Consider the following 22,532-nt stretch of genomic DNA (forward strand, 5'->3'; position numbering starts at 1 on the left):
TGTGGTAACAGACGGACTGTAACTGTGTGTATTAACAGATCGACTGTAACTTAGTGTAGTAACAGACGGACTGTAACTATGTGTATTAACAGATCGACTGTAACTTAGTGTAGTAACAGACGGACTGTAACTGTGTGTAGTAACAGACGGACGGTAACTTAGTGTAGTAAAAGACGGACTGTAACGATGTGTATTAACAGATCGACTGTAACTGTGTGTAGTAACAGACGGACTGTAATTGTGTGTGGTAACAGACGGACTGTAACTGTGTGTGGTAACAGACGGACTGTAACTGTGTGTAGTAACAGTAACAGACGGACTGTAGGAATGATGCTATTGGCGCGGTAGATCAGTGACTTGTGACGCTCCAATGCCTAGGGGAGTTGGCTCGAGATTGCCTGTCTCTGATAAGGTCCTGGCATATATGTAAATCCTTTCCCTATCTTGAAAAGTTTACTAAACGTGAACGACCGTGTAAACGGGCGGGTTTGCTAACGAGAAACTGCTGAACGGAAAATATGCTGTAATTTGTAGTAGTTTGTATTATTTTATCTTTACTCAGTTCATTTTATTTTGTTTTATTTCGCGAAGATGAGACGCTGCGTTTTTATGTATCTTCCGGGACCAGGCAAGCGGTTTGTTACTTTGAAGTCCAGTAAAACAGTTAACCCTTCAACCCAGCTGCTTTAGAGACAGCCCGGAGGACTACTATCTACCGGTACCGGAGGACTGTTACCTACCGGAGGACTTCTACCGGAGGATCTCTACCTACCGGAGGAACTCTACCGGCTGCTACGACTTCTTGAAAAACTACCTGGGGAGAAAAGTCGAGGGCAAAACGTTTCTCCTTTATTTGCAGCTGCATTAAACATTGTCCGATGAGACAGGACATTAAGGATATTAAGGACGTTACAGGGCAGGGTTCTCGCCACAGCCTGTTGTTGGACTACTTTACTTTGAGAACGAGGCTACTCGGGTACAGTCATGGTGAGTTGGGGCTACTCTAGTCGGGTACTCGGGTACAGTGATGGTGAGTTGGGGCTACTCTAGTCGGGTACTCGGGTACAGTGATGGTAAATTGGGGCTACTCTAGTCGGGTACTCGGGTACAGTGATGGTAAATTGGGGCTACTCTAGTCGGGTACTCGGGTACAGTGATGGTGAGTTGTAGGAAGCTGTTCCACAGCCCCCCCCCCCCCTTCCTCTCTCTTGGCCGCTTTGATGTGCTGCTGCTGAGCTTTGAAGTTGAGCAATGCGCGCTATGTTTCTGTTTGTGGGCGAGAAATACGGTGAGATAGATAAGAAGCTTATGTGTGTGTGTGTGTGTGTGTGTGTGTGTGTGTGTGTGTATTCCAGATAAAAAGCGAGTATTTGTCGGGTGGTGCGTCTTCTAGCTGGTAAACTAGTGGGATGTATTGTTTAATCTGAGCCCCCCCACTCCACCTCCTCTGTTACCTCCTCCAGACTGCCCCCCCCCCCACCCCACCCCAGTGATCTACATAGGGACCGAGCCTGCCTCCTCTGAGGTCAGTTGTTGGACGGGACAGGGACAGGGTACATGAAACTACAGCGCTTGTTTTGCAGTGAGATAGGACACATGTGGCACGGCACGGCACGGCGAAGGCTCTAAATAGTCCGTCGTTGCTGTTAGTGCTGGATTACTGCTCTGCTCGGACAGTTTAAACCTGTATTCAGCTCGGCTGTAAATGGAGTAATGGTTGAACTTTTGGACGCTTTTTCCGCCGGATGGATGTGCTCTGCGATGGTAGGTTGTTGATCCAGCCTTCATCCGCTGAGTTTTACAATCACTTCTTTTGTGATGTGGACTTAAACTGCCTGTTGTGCCTGTATGAATTATTATGTGACTGTATGAATTATTATGTGGCGTTTGTAACAGCCAAGCACTTGATGTGGTTTTAGCTGCGTGTCGTTAGTCTCTTTAGATTTGGAGAAGAGGCTCCGATTGCAATGATTCAGCTTCTCAATCAGGTTTTAGTCCAGATGTATTGCTGTCGTGTTGGTAGTTCCGATACTACTACTAATAGTAATGTGCAGTAATAGCCTTCTCGGGCACATATTAAGGCGACTGATCGCTACCATTTACGCATGAGCGCCTGTCTTCTCCCGCGGGGCTCTTTACGTACATTACAACGTTTAAGGTCATTGTGGTGCACATCAGATGCATTTCAACTCGTCTGTACATTTGTGGGATGGTGAGGACAAGTGTTGGCTCTAAGTGGAAACGCGTTTGTGTATGTGTGTTTGTGCGTGTGTGTGTGCTGCAGACAGGGGTAGGGTACGGTCGTCCGAAACAGATTGGGAATTAATTGGAGTTGAAGCCTGTGACATGGACTCGTTAGGAAAACACGTGTAAGCCACAGTTGTGAGAATCGGGTTTTGGTGAAGAGTGAGGCTGTGTGAGATGATTACACTTGTAAAATGTGTTTTGATGTGACAGATCAATGCACGTTGAGAATGTAGGCTGCAGTTGATCTCTCATTTAGATTATAAATAGATAAATGAAAGGAAAATAGCCTTTCAAATGTCCTTTCTCTGTGAACCTGGCGAGGCTTTTTGAAAGGGACTGTTTACTTGATGTCTTTCTTTGAAGTTCAGCAGGATCTGGCTTTGATTAGATCAATACTTTGTGTTTCAGAGTGAAGAGGAGCTGAGAAGCTCCCCCGCTGCTTTTAGAGAGTGAGGAGGATTAGGCTGGAGCTCAGTGGAGGCACGACGGCACTCTCACACGGCAACCGGAGCTGGAGTCATGAGCAGGGCGCTTACGGAGCACATCAGCAGTAGCTTCCGAGAAGATGCTCCTCGTCCTCCGGTACCGGGGGAGGAGGGAGAGGCGTCATGCTACAACCCCAGCAGATCTGGCAAAATGAGAGCCCAGAGCAAGGTTAAAGACCTCCCCGCAGCCGCCGCCGCAGCCGCCGCGCCTCCCGGCTCCACACCGCGGAGGAACGAGGATGGACTCGGGGAGCCAGAGGGCAGCGCGTCCCCGGACTCGCCCCTAGTCCGGTGGACAAAGTCTCTGCATTTTCTCCTGGGCGACCAAGACGGCGCTCACCTCTTTCGGACCTTTTTGGAGAGGGAGAATTGCGTGGACACTTTGGACTTTTGGTTCGCCTGCAACGGCTTCAGGCAGATGGACTTAAAGGATACCAAAACGTTGCGAGTTGCCAAAGTTATTTTCAAGCGGTACATCGAGAACAACAGCATTGTCGCCAAGCAGCTGAAACCCGCCACCAAGACCTTCATAAGGGATAGTATTAAGAAGCAACAAATAGACTCGGCCATGTTTGACCAGGCACAGACGGAAATTCAGTCCAACATGGAAGAGAACGCGTACCAGATGTTTTTGACCTCTGACATATACCTCGAATACGTGCGCACGGGCTGCGAGAACGCTGCCTACATGAACCACGGCGGTCTCGGCAGTCTCAAGCTGATGTGCGGATACCTTCCTCCTCTCATGGAGGAAGAGGAGTGGAGTTGTAATGACCTGAAGGCAAAAACGTTAGGGTCTGTGGTTGGACTGTCTGCGAAAACCCTGAGGGCTACTGCTACCATCCGGACAGCAGCTGAAGTGCTGGAGAATAGTTGCAGGTAAGAGCAGCGCTTACCTAGAGCATGCATGCCTCTGTTATTACATCTTAGTGCATGTGATTCTTTTTTAAACATTGCTTCTTGTGATCACCATTCCTTCATTAGTTAAACAGTGAATATGTGGCAATTTTCACAAATGCCTAAGAGAGAGATAAAGGCACTTGATCAAAGAGTCACAGAGGAACATGCCTGTATATATGTGCCCTCCTGCCTTGCAGTTAGTCAGGGGGGTGGAGGGGCGGGGTGGGTACAAAACATCAATGGATCTGAGCCTTCCTTTTAAGTAAATGGTGTCTTGCAGGCAGCCCTCTGCTGGCTTGCCCAAGTTTCCTGTGCTTTGAAACCCTTCCTCTGGTTCAGGCACAAATTCAGACACCAAGCCTCATGTCTATTACAGCTACATGAAACAGTATGATGCTATTGTAAAGTTATGCTGTATTTTCTCTTTTTTTCTACTCCTAAGCCATATAGTTATTGTATACTGTCATAAAATCTCTCTAGAAATGGCAATACAGAGTTAAGAGAACTTCAGCAGTCGGTGTTAAGCCAAGCGGAGATATTGTTCTCTTGGTCAGAGATGAAAGCAGAACTGTTTGTGGAAAGCATTTGGGCTTTTATCTTAAGAGTTCGTCCCACACGTTGTCCAACAGCTGAAATCTTTTCAAGCCAGGAACATTTTCAAAAACTGGATTTTATGCATGAGCCTGCATCAAAGGGCACTTAAAAAAATGTTTTCTCTCAACTACTTTGTCCTCACATCTGGACGCAATTGTTGCTCAGAGGTTGGATAATGTCTTGATACTTTGGTTTGAAAAGTGCAATTTATAGATAATCCATACTTTCCTTCTCAAATTAACTAAACATTTAGTGAGACTAGAAATTAAAAATGGTTTCCCGCATTATTTTTAATAACAGTGTGAAAAAAGGTCTAATAACTCAATTTAAACACATTTTATCCTTCATGTGAGTTGATGTCAGATAACATCATAGCACGGTTACTCATTTGCTTGAAAGGACCCATGTTGAGTAAGGAACCAATAAGCACTAGGTTTGTTGACATGTGGGCATCTCCTGGTTTCCTGGTGTGATCCCCTGCATTCTTGTTTTTCACTAAAAGAAAACCGGGAGGGAGAGAGCCCCCTCTTTCTCCCTTCTGTCACCCGCGCCCTCCCCCTTTCCCCCTGCCCCTCACCATCTCTTTAGGTCAACCAATTTCCATCTCAAACATGTGGAACTAATTTTGCCACTGCACAGATTCCTTTTTTCCCCTCTTTTTTTTTGAGAAACCTCCAACTCCAAAGTGATAGAAAAACACAACAACAAAACATCCTCAGCTCAGTTACGCAGCTTCAACCACCAATCCCACTTTGCCGTAGATTGTGTGTGTGTGTCTCAGTGTTTTCCTTCCTCTTTCTTTTCTATCCAGCACTTTTATCTCTCCTTTTTGAAAAAAAATCTGTCTGACAGAGACTAAGCATGCTTTGGAGAGAGACAGGGAGAGACAAGAGGAGGGGAAGGGGGAAAGACAGGAAGGGGGGGATCATGAAAGAAAGAAAAGAGATGGAGAAAGAGAGCGAGGGGTGCAGAGATCCCAGCTGTGCTAAATACCTGACTCTTTGCGCGGACCTTCCAAAGGTCAGGTTTGTGCTTGGGGCCTACGGCTTTAGTCATGCTGGGGTTCTCCTCTCAGCACTCCCGGCAGAAGGCATTCTCATAAAGAAAGGGGCCCTCCTTCCCCCTTTCCCTCTCTCCCTCTCCCTCCCTTTCTAAAGCTCAAGTTCCCCCTTCCTCTTCTTCCCTCCCTCTTCCTTGTCAACCCCCTTCACTACTGAAACAGGAATGCAACACAGCAGGAGAGAGTAGAAAGACAGAGAGAGGGAGTTTAGAAAGGAAAGCAGGGGCGAATGGGTAAAGGAGGGGCCCCAGACTGGATGATAGAGAGGGGGAGAGATAGAAGTGGAGGAGAAAACACTCCAAGGAAAGAGAGAGTGGAGTATCAGAGTAGAAAAGTGCAGGAGTATGGGCCTGGCCCAAACAAAAGGGTGTGGAGGTAGCACAAGAGAGAAAAAAGAAGGGAAATGCTGTTATTCATTCACACACAGAAAGGCTGCTCACTTCAGCCATCACCCCTCAACCCCCAAACACACAACCCCTGTATGTTCGGGAGGAGGGACATGAAAGAGAGTCAAAAGAAAAAGAGAACCCATGCCTCCATCTCCAATATTGTTGTCACATTCCTCTGGTCCCAAAGTCTCAAGAAAGGGATTCTAATTACAGAAATATAAAGAAAATGTCAACAAAACAAACTCCAAGCTGTCACATTGGCTTTTAAAATTTGATAAAAATTAATAACAAGCAAGTTAACTTTACTCAGCTGTCATACCTCTCCACTGTCTCCACTTCACACCACAACCTAGAGGGACATCACATTAAAACATGGCACATTTCTTCCTTGGTCTTTCGCAGGTCCCACCGCCGAGGAGACCCCGCCAGCCCCTACTTTGTCAACTCCGGCTACATTTTTGCCCCTGCCACCAGTGCCAACGACAGCGAGATCTCCAGTGATGCTACAACAGATGATTCCATGTCCATGACGGACAGTAGCGTGTAAGTGTTTTTTATTGAAATGAAAAAGTTGATTAGTGCTTCATTTCAACCCAAATAATGAAATAATTTCCATTCAGTTGACCCTGGCCAAGGCTCTGAATTTGATTGTTTCCATAGTATCTAAATGTGCCTGGACCAGGGTTCACTCAACACCTTTCCAGGAAAAAGTCTAGGGGTGTGAAGAAAAATATTTGGCCTTGTAGTCCAACAGACTCAGCTTTTCTTGAGGCCAAGGGACTGCGCTGTTGTGAAATAATGGTCCATAATGTATTTTAATTATCCTCTATGATTGACTCCAGGTAATTCTATTAATATGTAGTTGTTACTGTGGCCTCCAGGGAGATAACTCTGGGAAAGTCATTATGTCTGAGGACCTTTTGAAGTTTATTCTGATGCGTTGCAGGCTGGAGAGCAGGGTGAAAAAAAATGAGAACGTCTTGATGTGGGTGGGGGCGTTACCTCCTTTTCCTCAAAGTTGAAATGTATCCATCCCACCCACCCTTCTGCCACAACAGACTTGTTTTTTTCATATTATCTAATCGCTTTTTCCCTTTGAAGAGCTGGAGGAGAGGGGGAGGGAAATGGCCATTCGGGCCTCAAGACAAACTCATTGAAAAATGTTGGCACCAAATGAAAGGAGGCTTACTCACATGGTGGGTCGGTTTCCTGCCACTGGCCTCTGCGGCGTGCTGAGATCATGTGTCTGTGAGGCTTTCACAGGGGTTACTCATTTCTAGACCTTGGGACAAGGCATGAGGAACTCCCCCTGGCCAGACTAGGGCACCCCCAAAAAAATCACCTCACCCACCCAACTCTCCACAGCTTCTCTCCTCCATCCGCCCGAGCCAATAGCAGGAGTGGTTAGGCTCGAAGTGCAAGGGAGTGAGAAAATAAAGTGCATGGACTATAAAGGGCTTAACTGAATCGCTTTCAGCCTATTGTTAGGTGAGGGGAGCTTAGGGGGATAAGAGGGTGGCTGGCTGCTTTGAAAATGACTTGCACAACTGAATAGGAGATCCCCATAAAGTAAGGGCCCATGAAACCATGAAAGAGTCCACGGCTGTTTTCTCTTCCCCAACCTGGACAAAGTACCCAGCCGTCACATGGTCTCACCAGGGTGGAGACAGTTTGGATTGATAAAAACATAGTTAGTGATAGGGAAGTTGCAAGCTTCATGTGGGAATGATGCTCAGTTTGGGGATCTTGTTAGCGCAGAAGTTCCTTTGGGTGAGTTTTACTTTTGAAGAGTTTCCTGTGTTTCTTCCTGCACCTTGAGGGACGATGGCTTGTAGTCTCAGGGGAACAGTTTGTGAAGCATTGATTTTGGTAGACCCCCACTTACAAGAAGCCTGCTGCAACACGGGTGATATCAGCAGCTTGGCTCCGTTATCGGATTCTTCTTGACAATGTCACTCTGAAATGTGGATTGCAGAACGTGTTTAGGGGAATAAAGAAGAAAAAATAGATTAAATGTTGAACAGCGTCATGTGTCAAAGTCATATTCTTTTAATAGTTCTCGCCAAGGTCTTTGACAGAGCGATCTCTCCTGTCCTTGTCCCCAGCTCTCGCCTCTCTGCACCCATAACTGATATTAATAAAGACGCAGCTTCTTCCTCTCTCATTCGAAGGAACAATTTGATTAGTGTGTCCTTTTACAGTGGTTAAAAGGCACACTGCAAATTTGAATCTCATTTCCCAGATAAAGAACAAGAAGAGGAGGATTTGGGAAAGGGGGGGGGTGGAAGAAGGGGTGTGGGGGGATTTTTTTTCTCTTTTTGCTTATATCTTATTTATGGATTTACTTGGACGCTGGGGAATGCTGCTGCACCAACTTCAAACATTACCTTATCTTACAAACCAGCCTTTTGATGTTGCTGAGATCAGAGGCTCACAGCACAGCGCTTGCCAAACGAAGATGGCAGCGGGTGCATATGTGCATGAGTGTGAGATTTCAAAGAGGCAGCAGAAAAAGTAGCGTTTGGGCTAGGTCAGACACTTCTGAGCAGCCAAAACGGCCAAGATAATTGGCCCAGCTTAAGTGGCAGCTGACTGGAAAAGCTAGCAGACACAGAATGAAAAACGGAGAATAAGATTCCCAGAATAAATGCTTAATTGTCCAAAGACTATTGATATTCCTAGCTACATCTCTATTTTCATATTAATATATCAGAGCTACAAATTCAGCAGCACTTACGCTGTGTTTGCTAGCCTGTTGTAGTTTACGACTCTACTGACTTTAGCGCTAATTTGTCTGCTTTTTAAACAACCACTGTCAGAGTTGACAGGGACTGATGTAATCTTATCAGTGAGTATCTTCTTTTGAAGCCCACAGTGGGGTGTTTAGCATATCTCTACCATTGTCCTAGTGTGTTTTGTTATGTGTGTTTTTGTTGCCTTCGCTTCAAGGGGTCCCCGGCCTTTTGATTTAGCTGTAACGTGCCTAGTGGGTGGCTACTGGGTGGTGTTGTGTCGGTCACTTCAATGATCAACTGCCTCCGAAGGGCTCTTTCTCCACAAAGATTGGCTAATGGTGCTAATGCACCAACAGTTGGTGTGGAGGTATTGTGACCTGCATGATGAGTTGCAGTAAATGATGACAAATAACATCCACTAGATCAATGATTCTCAAAGTGGCACTCTGTCAGGGCGTTCGTGAAATAATTAGTACATATTTACAGACAGGGACCATTTGCAGCAATAAAACAAGCATATTGTGTCCATTACTCCCACACCCATGTTAGCTTTGGGCCAATAGAAACTGATATGATTGTGACACATCACGTCAATCTGTCATAAATCAGTCTTTTCACCCAGGACGCAACAGACCGTTCCTGCTGCTGCTTAGCTTAATTTATTAGCCAGCCAGCTAGCTGGCGAGCATGGAGAAATATTTGAATCAGTCCACATCGTCAAGTGATGCTAAGCCCAAACTAGCAACTAGCTAAATTGAGAAAATATGGTGACATTTATACCACATGACAGCGATGGGAGACCAAAATGCGTCAGTGTATTCAGGTGCTAGCGAATGGAGCCATGAAACCGCTTCTCTTACCAAATGGAATATCTTTCTATCTTTGTTTTTTTACAGAGATGGAATCCCTCCATATAAGCTGGGCACTAAGAAGCAACTCCAGCGAGAGATACATCGCAGTGTCAAGATCAATGGCCAGATAATACTACCCCACTTTCCTGTAAGTCCTACTTCCTTAAGTTCTACTTCCTGTCTCTGTTTCCTTTTTTTGTAATCTGCTAAACTCAAACTTTTACACGCTGACAGACAACTGGGTCCTGATTCCCTCGAGGAGTTGTGCCTTATTTTATTTTATTTTTTTCAGAGCTCAAGTTGTGACAGAATACTATATTTCATTCCCTGGCTCGTTTTCATATAAAAGTCAGGGTAAATGAAAGGCAGGATTTGCATACCACTTCACTTCTTCTTCTGCTGTTTCAATCCCCACCACCCTTCCCAGTAGCTTCGGTAGGGATGTAAATATAAACCTGTGTTGTCATTTTTGTATTCCGTTTCAGTAACTGTAGTATGTCATAAAGCGTCATAGCTTAATATGTATTATTCATCAATGAGAGCTGTGGTTATAGCATAGGTAATAGACATCGCAGCGGTGTTAATGATATTGATTAAATTCAATTTACTTTTCGAACTGGATAAATGATTACCAAAACTATGATTTAGATCCCAGCAGATGAATAGGAGGCATCACTATTTAATTCGACTTTGCACCCTGATATCTAGTCCCATCAGTATTTGGGTCAGACGGTGTATGTGCTTTGAATTCAAGATACTGTTGACCTGCTGAAGTTGTTGTGGGAAGGTTTAAGGAACTGGGTTAGAACAGATTGGACAAGGGTTAGGAGGTGGGTCTGTTTGAGGCAAGAAAAGAAATGTGAAGTTCTTTTGTCTTCATATCCAAACACAGGTATGTGTGGAAGAGTTGTGTGTTGTCTGCATGCAATTGACAGTGTTGTCTGTTCCGCCTTTTTTCTCTCTCTTCCTCTCTGTCTTTTCTCTCTCTCAATCTCTCTCTCTGTCTCTCTCTTTTCCTTTCCCACTTGCACTCCTTTAATGTCTCCCTCCTGATTTGGAGATGGCTCTGTCTCCCATGATGCACCAGCCCCAGGCAGCGGGGGCCCCGTGCAGGGCTGGCGCTCCTTTGCCAGCAGCTCTGCTTGCCTTTCTTCTTCTTCCCTTCATCGTGTCTACAAAGAGATGAGAGGAACAACAAAAAAAGAGTCAAAATCAAGAAAGCCAGTGTGCCAAATAACAAAAAAGTAAGAAAGAGAGAGAGAGAGAAGCCGGTGCATATAGTTAAAGAAAAAGGAGGATAATGTGACTAGAGTACCTCTGAGCTGCCCTGCATGCAGCCGGGAAATAAATTACTACTTCCCCCCAGATCTTCCCAGTATTTGACTCCTCTATCTTCTCCCTCCCTCTTTTCCCTCCTTCTATGTCTCGCTTTCTCTCTCTCCGCCACCATTGCCACTTCACTAACGCACATCTCAATCCTCTTCCTCTTTTTTCATGCTGTTAATTTTGTCCCCCTCTCCCTTTTTTCTTCCCCTCTCCTCTCCTCACTCTCTCCTCTCTGTCGATATGTGGCTTTTATTCGGAGATTTAAAGCTGCGTGTCCCTCCCACCCCTAGTGTGCGTTTGATGTTTGACAAGGGCCCTTTGAAGTGTGCTGACTTCAGAGGCTGCCTAGCTGATGGCTTGGTCGGGCTACAGAGGGTGCAGGCAGGGGGCCTCCCCTCCAAGCGAGACCAACTGCTACCCCGCCATCGCTACCCCCTTCTCTCCCCCTCACCCGGCAGCCTGGCACTGCCAAGGGCACTGGGCATGAGAAGATCTGGGGAGGGATGGGCGACGGAGAAGGTTCAGGTTAGCTCGAGGGCAAGGGCATCTGGATTAGGCCTTTTGGAATAGTAGCAGGCTTTTTGGAACAAGATAGGACAGTGGATTAATGCGACATATTGCATCCGTCAAAAACACTACGCAGTTACACACACACACACACACACATTAAAGTGTCCTTTCCCCTGTGTCATTTACCCTGCAGAGGACACATAGGTTGCCTAAGGAGATGACCCCCGTGGAGCCCTCAGCCTTTGCTGCCCTGCTCATATCCCGCCTGGAGAAGCTGAAGCGAGAGCAGGACACCATGAGCTCATTGGAGGAGAGGCTGCAGCAGATCCAGGAGGTAGGGATGCACACAGACCTGTTCGAAACAGTCTGACACTTCCATGGCTGCCACTTGGAAATTCTAACTTGTATCCAAGTTAACTCGGCACGATGGTTCCATATTGCACTACAAAAGCCTCTGTGCCAGCTTTAGTATGTCGAAGAACAGGGAAAAGACCAAGGGATTTGAAAGTCTGTCTTGGTTTAGCTACTTCCCTTTTCCTCTCTGTCCTCCACCACTTCATCTGGAGGAACTTTCAAACTTATGTTTCTAGACACACTTGAAGCTCCTTCAAATAGTTAGCACTTAGCTACTCTCCAGTGGCACGTTTGCTGAGTATGTGTAGTGCCAGTATCTTTGTGAAGCACAGGCACACTCTGCATTATAGATGAAGCGCACCCAAAGCCTGTTAGCGAAGATAACAGTGCGGCAAAAAGGAAACTCAAATCAAGTTATCCAAGCGTTTGCTCTCGCTGACTTCAGAGGACGATAGATATAAGTTGGTGTAAGTTGAGACATAAATTCCTCTGCCTGTTGCCGTTCCCACATGTAACTGTGTATGAATGTTTTGTCAATTGCCTTAACTTTTAAAATTTATTTTCTTTGCCTGTCCAGGAGGAAGAAAGGGAGGAGAGCGGTGACATCACCAGCAGCGCCTCCCTCCATCACCCTCTGCTCCCGTCTGGCAGCCAATGCGAGGAAGACCCCCAGGCTATCCTGGACGAGCACCTATCCCGTGTCCTGAAGACACCTGGCTGCCAGTCACCAGGTGTGGTTCGGCACTCGCCGCGCTCACGCTCCCCAGATCAGACAGATGCTACAGTGTCCTCTGGCCACGGGCCCTTCTTTGGTGCTTATCCCGGGGCCGCAAAGGTTCTGATGACAGGCAGGCAGTCCACAAAGCACATCCACCACCACTATATTCACCATCACCATGCTGGGCCCAAGACCAAGGAGCAGATCGAGGCTGAGGCGGCTCAGCGCGTGCAGTGCCTCTGCCCTCCAGGGGGCGCCAATTATTCCGACTTCACCCCTGCGTGAGTGTAACTTCTGAGCTGTGCTGAAACTAGTTGTCAGTCAGCGTTGTACATTGCTGTAATGCTGCACATTACAATTTTCCGTCTCTGGTCCTAACTTGCCTCTCATTCTTCCTTCAGACGCTGCAGCACTTTGTCCAGACGGCCAGTCAAGGCCATCGATGAGGGCGTGTCTTCACCACGCCTTCCCCTAGATGCCACCGACCGCTCTCAGAATGTTTGGCAGTGGATCCTAGAGAGTGAGAGGCAAGGCAAGCACAAGCCACATAGGTAAGTGTCAGTCAGGAATCACCACAACATCATTTACCACACAACACTAGTGTCTCGAGTTCTCAGACCATTTTTATCCCAACAGCACTCAAGGCCTAAAGAAATCCAACCCGCTTGACTCCAAGACTCTGCCCGGTCGGACTCACTCCTCTTGGGGCGGAGGCGGCATTGGCAGTGGGGCCCACCTCCGTGGCCACCACCCAGGCCACCCGTTCATCCAGGACCCGGCCATGCCACCCCTGCCCCCACCCAACACCCTGGCACAGCTAGAGGAGGCCTGCCGCAGACTAGAAGAGGTCTCCAAGCCACCGAAACAAAGGTAGGACACACTTAAAAAATACATTCAGCTGTACTAGGGCCGTCAAATTTACCACGATAACAACAGATTATTAAAACGCCACTAATTTCTTTTCACGAATTAACGCAATCAATCTCAGATCAATATCAATTTTGACACCAACCATGTCATACTAGCTTGTTGGGAAGGAGACTAAATAACACTCCAAACTTGCGCTAAATTTTGGCAAGGAAAAACTGTCATGGCCATTTTCAAAGGGGCCTATTGACCTCTGACCTCCAGATCAGTGAATGTAAATGGGTTCTATGGGTACCCACGAGTCTCCCCTTTACAGACATGCCCACTTTATGATAATCACATGCAGTTTGGGGCAAGTCATAGTCAAGTCAGCACACTGACACACTGACAGCTGTTGTTGCCTGTTGGGCTGCAGTTTGACATGTTATGATTGGAGCATATTTTTATGCTAAATGCAGCACCTGTGAGGGTTTCTGGACAATATCTGTCATTGTTTTGTGTTATTAATTGATTTCCAATAATAAATATATACATACATTTGCATAAAGCAGCATATTTGTCCACTCCCATTTTGATAAAAGTATTAAATACTTGAATAATCTCCCTTTATGGTCCGGTTTTGAACAGATAAAAAAAAGTGATTAATTTGCGATTAATCATGATTAAATATTTTAATCGATTGACAGCCCTACGTTTTACACATAATACCAAAACTGCCAATCATACAAATTCCCCATCTTCCGTATACAGTATATATACACTGTAAATGGCGTCCAGTGGTTTCCCTTCATATCGATGTGATTATTGATTAGTCATTGATCTCTGTGATTCTAACAGGCATTCAACAGCAGCAAGCAGCCTTCAGAGAGACAGGAGCCATCCAGCAGCTGCCTTCCCCGCTGGAGGCAGCCCGCTAGCCAGCCCTGGACTCCAAGCAGACGAGTACGGCTCTCCTCTTTTACTGCGCTCCTTTTGAATCTATGACACAATCCTGTCTTTGTTGCTATAGCTCAACTTTTCTTAATTTTTTTCTCAATTGCTTTCTAGTTTCCCAGATTTCATTTCTCATACACTTTTTTTTTAGCGTTCCCTCTCTCTCCAAGCTTGTGTTTTCAACCTCTTCCTCAGATTTTCTCTCTCTTCCCTTCAAAGAGAGATTTTGTGAGTCAGCATAGCTATGTCTTTGAACTCCTCTTCTCTCACTTTTTAATCATTTAAGATTAAACATGCTTTAATACAGAATCCTAACTACCCACCCGTCTCCCAACACACACACTCACCACTGGAACCCAACAAAGATGTGTTAAGTAGCCCCTGGTAACTCAAATTTATCAGCCCCCTTCATGCATTTGTTATTGAATGGGTTGGCTGTTTGATGTTAAGCTACAGCCACTTGACTGCGAGGCCTCTTTTAGTTTTAATTGGTTGACCCTTGGGTGAGCCAGCTGTCTGTTGGCCCCCTTAATTAATTATACACCAAAGATTCTTTGTCTACATTACATACAGTAGGGGTGTCACGATTCGATTTGACTTTCGATTATAAAGTCACGATTCGATGTTCGATTTAAACACGCCATTGTTAGACTATGAAGTCTTGATTTGTAAAGATCAACAGATCATTGGTTTTATTCCCTGAAACTGTCATTTACACTTTCAAATTCCTCTTTAAAAAGAGAACTAAACTCCATTTTTAGAAAGTGTTTCAAAAATTAGACTACAACAGTAAAAAGCTGCATCTTTTCAATCTCAGTATCTGTGTGACCACCTCAGTACATAATCATTACAGAAACTAAACAGAAATCCTTCTGCAGTGCATTACAAATGTGCTGTAATCTACAAAAATGCGGTTTTGTTGTCATTTACTGTCGCACTTGTTTCTCTCCTCTCGCCTCTCTGATTTAAAGAGGCTGGGACACGGGTCTTGAGGTATGGGGTATAACACATGCGCAGTGTAACTGGAGCTGCGGTTGTGCGTTGCGATTGGCTCAATTTTGGCGAGTGCAGACCAGATGTTACTGCGCATGTATTGTATACCAAAGATATGACATGCTGATGACGCATGACATCTCCTCTTTTCACCCTACTTGGGCATATGCAGGAAGTGCCCTGAATATTATAGCGACAGGGACGACCTAAATTTCCCATCATGCTTGCGTTCTCCCGAGTGCAGGACTGCTGCTTTAAGCTGAAGTAGGCGAGATTGGAGCAAATATGATTAAAAAATCATGTTCCTCCGGTGTCCTCCGGGGCTCCTAATGGCATCTACAAGATTTCACTGACCGGAGGAAAACAAGCAGTTAGAGCTGATCTTAGGTCTGCTGTCCAGCTGCCGTCTATGAGAGCCGGCTGTCAATCACTCGCAAATTCCGACCAAACGGTCAAACTACGCAGCGCTGATCAAATATGAATCAATATTCTGTTACGTTAATGCCTATTTCTCTCCTCACATGTTTTCAGAATCATCTGGTAGTGCACGGTTTAGCTGGAAAATTAGAAAGTTTGTGACGCGGCCACCATTGTAAAATCTGTTGAAGGAAGGCCACGTTCTGGTCACATGACCGGAGCACAGCCAATAGGAACGCTCTCTCAATGAAATGACCTGTGATTGGTCAAAGTCTCCCGTCACGGGCTAGATGTTCTAAAGCCTGAAAACAGAGCCATGAGGAGGAGCAGAAGTCTAGTTATCTCTCAGAACACTTGAATTACAATAAGCTGAAAGGTTATTATGGAATATTCTGCCTATTGCCACTTTAAGTTTTCTGTTTTATGTTACAAAATGCAAATGTTACTTTTATTAGTATTCATTCTTGGGAAGGGCTCATTGTATGGGTGGACTATGATGAAAAAAGTATAAAATGCAAGTCTCCTTCAAAAATAGTCCAATTATTTTACTTGGCGTTGGCAATAATTGTTTAAAATGACCAACGCGTTGCGACCGACATAGGTCTTCATCTGGGTCATTGTCAGCATTCAGCAGTAGCTTGCACACCTATATTGTGTTACACTAATCAATAGAGTGGGAGGCTGGTTTATCCATCAATGTGCAAGCATGTTGGTCCAAAACAAGGAAATGATACATCATCAATAGAGAGGAGAAAAACAGGGAGGGGGTAACTTTTGTTAGTGTTTGTAATGTAAGGTGTCTGTTCAGAACATGGTGGCTTATGGTGGTAATTGTGATTTTTGTGCTGGTTTATAGTTTTGACCATAAGTGAGATGGCTGTTACATTTCTTGAGTTAAGCTGTCGTTTTCCTCGAACCTGTCTGTAGGCGGGGGCGGAGAGAAAAAAAATAATCATCCATACTGCTGTGATTATGATGGTCGAAATTGGAAGGTTGATTTCGATCAATATCGGATGTAGGATAGAAATTGTGATAACGCTATTCAACAGCCTGACTCTTTCCCCCACAAGTGCAGCTGTTTTAAAATCAGTTTTCATTTTGCATCTTCAGGTCTAAGGAGCTGGTGGTCACCTACTTCTTCTGTGGTGAGGAGATTCCGTATCGCAGCATGATGAAGACCCACTGCCTCACCCTGGGACACTTCAAGGAACAGCTCAGCAAGAAAGGCAACTACCGGTAATTATGAACCAACTGACAACAGCACACAGATGTTTATTCACACCTGTTTGGACGGGGTCGGTGCTGTAGCAGGGTTAGTTATCCATGTATGTGTGTGCATTTGTTATTGTACTTGTATATGCTTGTTTGCTGAGTGGGAGTGTGAAACACTGGAGCCCGATAGTTGAAAAGAAACTGGGCTGATCCACTGTATTCAGAGCTTACAGAGAGGGGGGGCAGGGGAGGGGTTCTGGAGCAAATTTTTTCCCACATCTGGTACTGATTTCCATGGTAAGGCAGCCTTAATAAATATGGCTTTGAAGACTGGGCCATTTTATTTTGTGCACAAAGACCATTGCGAGGCCTTCACATTCCTCCTCCACACTATTGCATCAGGCATTCAAATCAAATGCCGCAAGCACCTTCTTCTGTTAATGACTGATAGCAGTTAACGCAGCAAAAATACATCCTGTCAATGTCACATGATGACGGGGAATTCCTAAACAATGTAAGGACTTATTTAAAATAGAATGGCAGTTTGAGGACATTTAAATCAGGAAGTCAAGGCTCGCTTCATCAAATAACTGTCCCAGCACTGCGTAGGTTGTATGCCACTGAAAATACACAAAGCCTGCATGCCCATGACATCAACATTAGGCCACATCTGCTAGTTAGGCAAGGCCTGCAAACAAGTCATCGCACCGCTGCTATCCCATAACTCTTCGGCGAGCGAATGAGAAAAGGGGGGGAGGTGGGGATGAAGCGTCTGGCTTCAATGGCAGCAGAATGTGTGGAGTTGGTTAATTTGGACATGGCAGCGGTACAGTGGAGAACAGTATGCCGCGGCTCTGCCAGACGATATTGGTGCCAGATGTTGCGAAGAGAGAAAAATCCTGCCACATAAAACATGTTCCAATAGAAAGACTCCTTCTGTCTCTCTCTGTCTCACTCTCTGAAACAAAGTGATGACTTTCAAGTATTTGTGAGTGAAAATGTAGCATTTTATTCAAAAAAGAAAAAATCCAGCCAATTAAATTGAGAAGGGTAATGCACTTATTGGTTTTCTACTAATGAAGATGAAAGGTTTCGATAAGAGGAAAACTCCTGAAATGCCATATGATTAAACAAAGCTTTGTCACATCGCTGCACACTTGAGCAGAAAGTCTTGCAGCTGTGGCAACGCAACCTCCTCCTCCTCCTCCGTTTGTGTGTAATTACAATCGACATGGCAAATAAAACTGTGTGTACGTTTTTGTACGCCCCTCCTTACATGTGTTGTTTGAATGACTCTAAGCTGAGAGATTGCTCATAAAAAAGCTTTTTTATTCTACCCTTTTTTATTCTTTTTTGTGTGTTCTGAACGCAGGCACACATGGGCAAAATGAGGCATTTTTCCATTACAAAGCTTATCATTAAATCCCCTCCCGCTGATCTTTTGCTGGGTTGAAAGTAGAGAGGAGAAATCATTAGGAGCTCCGGGAGACTTCACAGTCACTGGGACCAAGCTAACCCTGGGAGTTATCTCTGCTTGAGAGAAGAAGAAGAGTGGGCTAGCTAGGTGACCTGTGACCTCCAGGAGACTGTCTGAGCGGTCGCCCCCTCCCCCCCTCCCTCCCAGGGTAAAGCCCTTCAGGCGCGGCCCTCATCCAACCTATCACACCCACTCACCGAGCCAGGGAAGGCCTGCGCTCCGCTTCCCCCCACTTTCTTCCCTTCCCGCTCCCTCTTTTTTCCCTCTGTTCTCCGCTGGTGATCGGAAAGCTGCCCGAAGTGTGTATGTGTGTGTGTGTGTGTGGGTGGGTGTGTATGTGTATGTGTGTGTGTGTGTGTGTGTGTGATTGTGTGTGATGGCAAGTGTGTGGAGAGAAAAACATAGGGCATGTTTATGTGCAAGCAGCGGAGTGTGCTCTTGCAGACTCTCAGGCACCTGAAATGCCAACCTGTGTGACAGAAAGGCCCTTCATTTGACAGCCAGCCCAATTAGAAGCCATGGAGGCACAGAGAGGGAGGGGGCCACTGCTGAAGAGAGAGAGGAGGGGGGGTTAAGACAGCCTCTAATTAACCCTTCAACTTTAATAAGACTTTGCAGGACAGATAGGCATCTGTAGAATGGCCAGCAGTGGAGCGCACACGGATGAACACGCACACAAACGAGCCGTTTCCAGCAGCTGGAATTATCACAGGGAGTGTTTAAACGGAGGGTTCAGCTCTGTTTGTGCAGCGGTGTGATGTGGAGTCAGGCTCTGCCTTTGAAGTGTGCAGGGATGGCATTGAAGGCTATGACTAACTTGTTTTGAGCAGGATCCATTTCTGGCTCTCAGAGTGTGTGTGTTTGATTTGGACTAAAGGGAGTTGCGCGCGAGCATGTATATGGAAGTAGTCGTGTAGGTGCCTCAAAGCGGTTTTAAAACACGATGAAATGTATCAGATGCGCTCCCGCTGCCACTCTGTCAGTTTTCGTTTGAGTTCAAATTTTGTATTTATTTATTTATTTTTCACATACACCTACGCTCAACATTTTCTAATCACGGACCTCTCTCTTTTGTTGTTCCTCCTCAGGTACTACTTCAAGAAAGCCAGCGATGAGTTTGAGTGCGGTGCCGTGTTCGAGGAGGTGTGGGAGGATGCCAGTGTGTTGCCCATGTATGAGGGCAAGGTCCTGGGCAAGGTGGAGAGGATGGACTAAAAGCCACTTTTGTTGCCAACCAAACGACGCCCTTCCCCGCCCAACCAAAAGCTAAACTGTCCCTATAAAACTTGAGCAAGAGACTCTTTGTAGTTAACAAAAAATACTCTGGACTCCTTTTTTCTATTTCTTAATATTAAGCTAAACAGAGTTAATATATCCAGCACAAGAGGAGTGATTGAAGGAAGACGAGCCAATGAAGTATGCCGAACCCAGAGGAGGTGGCGCCCCTCACTGACTTTATCAACCAATCAGCCTTAGAAACACAAGGGAATGACACGAGAGACTTTAAAAGACCAATACAAGGATGATGATGATGATGATGGAGGCCAGTGGGGGGAGACCCCGCCTCTTCTTGAATATATAACCACTGAAGATGTAGATGACTGTTTCGTTGTGATGTGATGAGAGACTGATGGTGCGTTGCGAGTGCGGCGGACTAGCAGGCGCTGAAGACACAGCGTCACCAACCTGCTCTTAACGTTTCACTCCAACATCGTTACAAAAACGTCTGTACATGTGTATATGCATACATGCGTATATGTATATATACATGTATTCTATATATAGATGCTTTTTGTCATGAGTTGAACGTTTTTATTAAGTATTTATTGAAAGAAAAACAACCCACACTTTTCCCCCTTCCTAAGTCTTCTTAAACCTGTGTCCACCCCCACCCCCCTATTTCCAGCCAATGGGCAAGCTGCTTTGAATGTTGGGAGAATAGAATACTGTGGTGATATTGTTTAGTGTTTCTGTTTGGTTTTGACTTTACTCAAAGGATGTGACACTAGCCTAGCACCTCCCATAGCCTTGTAGCCCCAAACTAACAACCTTAGCAGTGGTCTTGTCCGAGGCGCACTCCCTCCTCTAGAACAGTCAATCCCAGTCTTATATGCTGCTGAGAGTTTGTAACGTTAAGTTTGTCACACAAATATTTCCTCTCTCTCCGCGTTCTCCCCTCCTCCCTCTCTTTTTCTCTCAGTCCGGCGACAGAGCTCAATCTTTTTTGTTGTGCCTTTGTTTGTAAATCAGGCATTGCACGAGGGGGGAGGGGGGAGGTTGCAGATTCACACAGAGAGGAGACCTGGAGCACAAGCTGTACCATCTAATAATGGCAGTGTTTACAGCCCGCACACCAAAATAACTTGTGCTAACAAGAACAAGTTTGGGTCACTGAGAACGGCTTCTGGAGGAAGTCAGCTAGCGTGTCAAAACAGAACAGAAAGTGAACATTGTATGGCTCCGATATCCTTTTGAATGTCGTTACAGTAACATCGTATATAGCAGAGCTCCTGTATACATTGTAATTATGCATTCTGAAGTATGGATACTGACACATGTGATGCACACATAGAGTATACACACACACACGCATAAACAATACACACACAGTATCGCTGGTGTTTTGAGTACAGCACCTGTGCCTACATGGATGCCATACCATGTGCTACCCTGTTTCAGGGTTTTAATATATATCCCTTGGTTTTCAGAAGGGTTTTATGTTGAAAAGATATTTTTATGCTTTTAATAATATCCTGTAATCATTTTTTTTGTTTGTTTTTACACCTGGCCTTTTTGTTTTGTTTTGTTTCATTCTATCTAAACTGTAAATTATACATTATATAAAGAGTTTCATTTAAAGATTTACATGGACCTATAATTATTGTAATTATTGAGAGATGTAGCCTTTATTAAAGTTTTATATTTTTCAAATGAAAGCTGCTGTGCCTGGATTTGCTTCTTTCATATTGTCCTGAATAACATGTTACTCGTTTTTCACTGCACTTCAACGTCATCATGATATCTCTTCGTATTCCAGCCAGGTCATACTGCGCAGCATTAGTGAGATAGTACTTTTGACAGTTTTTTGGAGGTGACAAGAGTGGATTTTGAGGAACTTATAAAGCTGAAGTTGGTCTGGGACACCTGGTAAAGCATAAACATGTTAGATACAGGGGTCCTTGTAGTCGTGCAAATCTGGACAAGCAAAGATCCTGGATTCAGCACCTGTGTGAGTATTAGGGTATGGTTCTGGGCAGAGACCTTTGTTGCATGTCATACCCTCTCCTGGAATACTGTGAACAAATGTAATAGTTAAGACCCGCTAAAAACATCAGTATCAGCTGTTCAATTAGCAATGTAACACTAAATAGATGATGAGGAATATTGGATAGTGGAAACACTCCTCACCATTCCATAGTGAAATGATTGGCTGTGCTCCAGTGCTTTGGGTTGTAAGTTATTTCAGGGAACAATGAGTTAGAATAGAATATCTAAACATCAGAATTAGGGGCTGTCAATTGATTACAATATTTAATCACTATTAATTGCATGATTGTCCATGAATTGTGATGAATCGCAAATTAATCTCAAATTTTGTATCTGTTCAAAAGGGAGATTTGTCAAGTATTTAATTAAATATGCTGATTTATGCAAATGTATGTATATATTTATTATTAGAAATCAATTAACAATTAACATAAAACAATATGCTCCAATCATAACATGGCAACAACAGCTGTCAGTATGTCAGTGTGCTGACTTGACTATGACTTGCCCCAAACTGCATATGATTATCATAAAGTGGGCATGTCTGTAAAGGGGAGACTCGTGGGTACCCATAGAACCCATTTACATTCACTGATCTGGAGGTCAGAGGTCAAGGGACCCCTTTGAAAATGACCATGCAAGTTTTACCTCACTAAAATTTAGCGCAAGTTTGGAGCATTATTTAACCTCCTTCGCAACAAGCTAGTATGACATGGTTGGATTCTCTGGGTTTTCTAATTTCATATGAGGCCAGTATCTTCACTCTAGCTTTAAAACTGGGTCCGCTACAACTCCCAAAAGACCCAAAGTTGTTGTTAATGCGTTAAAGAAATTAGTGGCGTTAAAAGGAATTTGCTTTAACTCATTATTATCACATTAACTTTGACAGCCCTGATCATAAGAAATCTATAGATGTGTTGGTTGGGGGCTTCAGGCAGTTGCCTACCTTGCCTATCAGTAAAGGCTGCCCCTGGTAATGTTCCCTGGAGCTTCTGCCCACCAGTAGCGGTGACTTGGGTGTGTGACACAACTACAGTATATCATGGCAGGTGTATTGCTGAGGACCCAAGGGAGCACAGTGTCGAGTGTAAGGTTGTTTGAATGAGCGGTTCTCGGGAAAGCTGCAAGCGGCAACACCACCGGCCGAGCACTCAGCCCGTTCTGAACAGGCGTGTTTTCAACGTGCACTGCACTGGT

At 45.1% G+C, this 22,532-nt stretch overlaps 1 protein-coding gene across 2 annotated transcripts; it reads left to right on the forward strand.

Moving 5' to 3' along the window:
- The first annotated feature begins 451 nt into the window (after nt 1-451).
- LOC141763050 (axin-2-like) lies at nt 452-20,999 on the forward strand. 2 transcript variants are annotated; one of them, XM_074627311.1, is made up of 11 exons: nt 452-987; nt 2,656-3,611; nt 6,078-6,218; nt 9,307-9,409; nt 11,291-11,431; nt 12,029-12,450; nt 12,571-12,720; nt 12,806-13,039; nt 13,874-13,978; nt 16,490-16,615; nt 19,157-20,999. In XM_074627311.1, exons 2-11 carry the CDS (start codon nt 2,767-2,769, stop codon nt 19,281-19,283), a joined length of 2,394 nt encoding a protein of 797 aa, XP_074483412.1. In that variant the 5' UTR covers nt 452-987; nt 2,656-2,766; the 3' UTR covers nt 19,284-20,999. The 2 variants fall into 2 exon arrangements, with proteins under 2 accessions (XP_074483412.1, XP_074483402.1); XM_074627301.1 differs by lacking the exon at nt 452-987 and adding an exon at nt 1,046-1,764.
- Nucleotides 21,000-22,532: the final 1,533 nt, after the last annotated feature.

This window comes from Sebastes fasciatus, chromosome 3, assembly GCF_043250625.1.
Source record: "Sebastes fasciatus isolate fSebFas1 chromosome 3, fSebFas1.pri, whole genome shotgun sequence".
Lineage (NCBI taxonomy): Eukaryota > Metazoa > Chordata > Actinopteri > Perciformes > Sebastidae > Sebastes > Sebastes fasciatus.